This window comes from Siphateles boraxobius, unplaced genomic scaffold (genome assembly GCF_051911475.1).
Source record: "Siphateles boraxobius isolate OS27281-9 unplaced genomic scaffold, OSU_SipBor_1 102, whole genome shotgun sequence".
Classification (NCBI taxonomy): domain Eukaryota; kingdom Metazoa; phylum Chordata; class Actinopteri; order Cypriniformes; family Leuciscidae; genus Siphateles; species Siphateles boraxobius.
The window spans coordinates 414,500-418,171 of record NW_027508703.1 but is presented as its reverse complement, the minus strand read 5'-3'; the positions used below and the strand labels follow the sequence as shown (position 1 = coordinate 418,171).

At 43.1% G+C, this 3,672-nt stretch overlaps 1 protein-coding gene across 1 annotated transcript; it reads left to right on the top strand.

Annotated features, from left to right (window-relative positions):
- The first annotated feature begins 1,163 nt into the window (after positions 1-1,163).
- LOC143752260 (zinc finger protein 862-like) lies at positions 1,164-3,217 on the top strand. Its single transcript, XM_077245405.1, has 3 exons — positions 1,164-1,764; positions 1,957-2,186; positions 2,653-3,217. Exons 1-3 carry the CDS (start codon positions 1,207-1,209, stop codon positions 2,660-2,662), a joined length of 798 nt encoding a protein of 265 aa, XP_077101520.1. The 5' UTR covers positions 1,164-1,206; the 3' UTR covers positions 2,663-3,217.
- The last annotated feature ends 455 nt before the right edge of the window (positions 3,218-3,672 follow it).

Genomic DNA, 3,672 nt, shown 5'->3' with positions numbered 1-3,672 from the left:
GTGATCACCTTATCGGACACACTGGACAACATAATTAAAGGTAATGTCTATTTTACACTATGACCAATGTATCATCACAAAGGTAAATGGATGCAATGTGGTCAGGGTCCGAAATTAACACCCGCCAAGCGCCAAATGCGGGTAGATTTTCCGTTTGGCGAGTCAACCTCAAAAGCTATCCGTCACACTGGCGGGTGAATGTTCCAGACATCCAAGTCTCCCGCATATTGATAGCGGCTCCCTGATGCCCGCAAATTAGTTAAAATCTACCGGAATCTTGAGCGAGCGAGCAAGATCTCGCACATTCTGTGCTCCAAACCGTGTAGCGCACGCGCGTGAGAGAGGGAGAGACCTTGCGTGTGTGTGCATCCTAATCTTGGGACGAGATTAGCTAGCCACAGAACGAGCGCTCCAAGTCTCGCGGGAGTAACCGGTCTGCAGCTAGCTGCCGCTTATTAGCTGTTATGTGGCGATATTTACCAGGAGTGAGCCAACCTTTGAAAAGAAAACCCACAGACGAAAAGGGGGACGAATTACATAAAAGAAAGTTTTGTGAGAAATGGAGGTTTGGAGATAACGGATTGTCAAGAGGATGGCTACAATATGATTCTGACGCTGTCGTGATGAGTTGTTCTGTGTGTCGCCAGTATGCTAAAGATAAAAATAGAAACAACTCATTTGTCATTGGAAATAAAACGATGAAACTTGAGAACATTCGTGACCATGAATACAGCAAGTGTCACATTGCCTGCGTGTCTGTGTCCCTGGCACAATCGGAGCCTCTACTCTTGAAAACTTCCGTGACAGCGCTAATGGCAATGTCAGAGCAGACCAGCAAGAAGATGAAGCTACTGTTTAGGACTGTACATGCCATTGGCAAGAAGGCCAGGCCACTTTCTGACTTCGAGTGGATGTGCGAGTAAGTAAAAAAGTTTTTCCTCTTGTAGCTAGACTAGCATTTTATACGAAGCTATGGGCTAGCATGCATACTGTTAATTATTTTAATTTTTACTGTTAAAAATTAAAATTAATTTTATTTAATTAATTTGAATGCTTGATTTTTCCAGTTTGGATGAACAAAAAGGATTTGCTGTGGGGTCAACATACAGAAATGAGAAGCAGGCCAAAGAGTTTATGCATTATATTGCAGAGGTGGAGAGAAACAACATCAGAGAAAATCTAGAAAACACAAAATTTCTCTCCATCATGTCAGATGGCTCCACAGACAGCTCTGTAAAAGAGGAGGAGTTAGTGTATGTCAGATTCTGTCACAAGGGCAAGATCGAGTCTAAGTTTGTTGGAATTAATGCAGTGGAGAAGGCAGATGCCGCACATATAAGTAAAGCCATCAGCGACATCATGGAGGGAGTGTGTGATGGGTGGGAGAGTAAGTTGGTCGCTCTGGGAACTGATGGCGCTGCCGTTATGACTGGAGCCAAGAGTGGTGTGGTCAGCCGGCTGAAGGGGGACAGGGCCTACATCATCGGCATCCACTGTATGGCACACCGCCTTGAACTCGCCTTTTCTGATGCCATCCGTTCCAACGTGATGTTTCAGAAAATAGAAGACCTCCTCAGTGGGCTTTATACATTCTACCACACCAGTTCACTGAACAGGGCAAACCTCATAAACAGCTTTCAGGCTCTTGGGCACACACCACTGGTGCCCACCAGAATTGGCGGGACCCGATGGGTAGGACACCTATTGCGTGCACTGGATCACTTCCTGCGAGGTTACCAGGGGCTTGTCCAGCACCTGGAACAGGTATTGGTCTAGATTGCTACGGTATATTATGTACTCCAAAAGTCATCATCAATATGTAATGTCAATTGTCAAGTACATAAGAAATAATTTTAAAATTGGTCAATACTTTATACACTAATAAAACATGTCATTATTATTTTTTAACAGCAAGTAATTGTCTATTTGTATGTCTTTGTTCTTAATGCATTTTAGATTCAATCTGCTGATGCCCAAAATGTCAGAGGTGTCCAGCAAGCAAAGGCCAGGAAATACTATAGTACTGTGAGGGAGGCTGTTGTTATCCACTTCTGTGGCTTCCTGCATGACACACTAACCCACCTGAGCAACCTGTCTGCCTGTCTGCAGAGGTCCACAATCACCATAGCAGAAGCCCACAGCTCCTTGTGCTCAACACAGGCAGTACTTAAGAAGTACAAAACCAAGTATGTTAATTTAAGCTGCAATAAGAAATACTTAAAGAGAATTAATAGAAATGATTACTACATCAATAAGAGAGGGAGAATGTGAAAGAGTGTCTTGTATAGAATGGGAAACTGAGCATTTTGTCATCAGAAAAGGGCCCATGATGAAGGCCACAATGGCCAACAGCTATGAGGGAATTTCACTGACCAGAGGTGACATAAAGACCCACGTCGCCTCACAGGACAAAATGATTGACAGTCTAGTGGAGAGTATGACTACCAGGTTCCAGGATGCCAGTATAGGGGTCCTGTGTGCAACCAAGCTGGTTAGCTTCACCAACTGGCCAGAGTCAGGAGATGCAGCAGCAGGTTACTTTATGTTTTGTATTACAGGGCAGTCAGGTTCATGATCATATTTTTATAGTTTGAGAAGTAAAACTGCATGATGCTTGTTGTAATGTTGTAATGTTGTATAACATTATTCTAGATTTTGGTGACACTGAACTGGAAACCTTGGTGGACCACTTCAAGCCTGTCCTTGAGGCCTCTGGCATTCATGTTGAAAGAATCCCTGACCAGTGGACAGTCCTGAAGGTGCTGATATACCAAGAGCCCCAGTCCCTGGAGAAGATATCCTGGTTCCATGTCAACAGGAGCCATCAGCATTCCTGCCCTGATTTGCTGGCATTGGTTGACCTAGTCCTGTCCTTCCCTGCCTCCACAGCTGAATGTGAAAGAGGTTTTAGTACCATGAAACAGGTGAAAACCGATTGGCGCTCCAACCTAAAGTCTGATACACTGTCAGATCTCCTTATGGTCCAGCTGTCCTCTCCAGAGATCAGGGAGTATGATCCAAGCAAAGCTGTGATGCTGTGGCACCAAGACTCTGTTAGGAGTAGGAGGCCAGAATTCATGGACCATGCAAAAGGGGTAATTGTGGTAGAGAGTGAGGAGTCGGATGACTATGAGGTTTAAGTTCATTAGATTAAGTATCGGATAGTTTTACGAAACCTTCAAATGTACTGTTATGAGCACTAGTTCCATGCTCACATCTTCCATATCTTATTATTTGTTGCTCTGTTTTTACTTCTATGTACTCTTATTTATTCAACATAAATACCTTATCTCAATTAAATGTACTGAAATAAATGTATATGTGAGACAAAAAGGCTGTTTATTATTTTGGCCGGTAAAAAATATGCTTGGCTGGTGGATTTTTTCATCTACCAGTCCCCGTGGCAGGTGAGCCAAAAAAGTTAATTTCGGACCCTGAATGTGGTGGTTAAATGTAGGGTGTCCCAATTATACCATACTCTGTTTTCAAATGTTTAATCAATACTTACTTTAAAAAAAAAAATAGTTTGACATTTTGGGTGAGTGTGATTTTTAGATTGTTACCACTCTCTTGTCTGTATGGTTAATGAAGCTACAGATAGATAATGTGTGGGTGGTCTAGGCAGCTATTGAAAAACAGCGTCAGCACCTGGAGTATCTCTGTCTGTTTTAT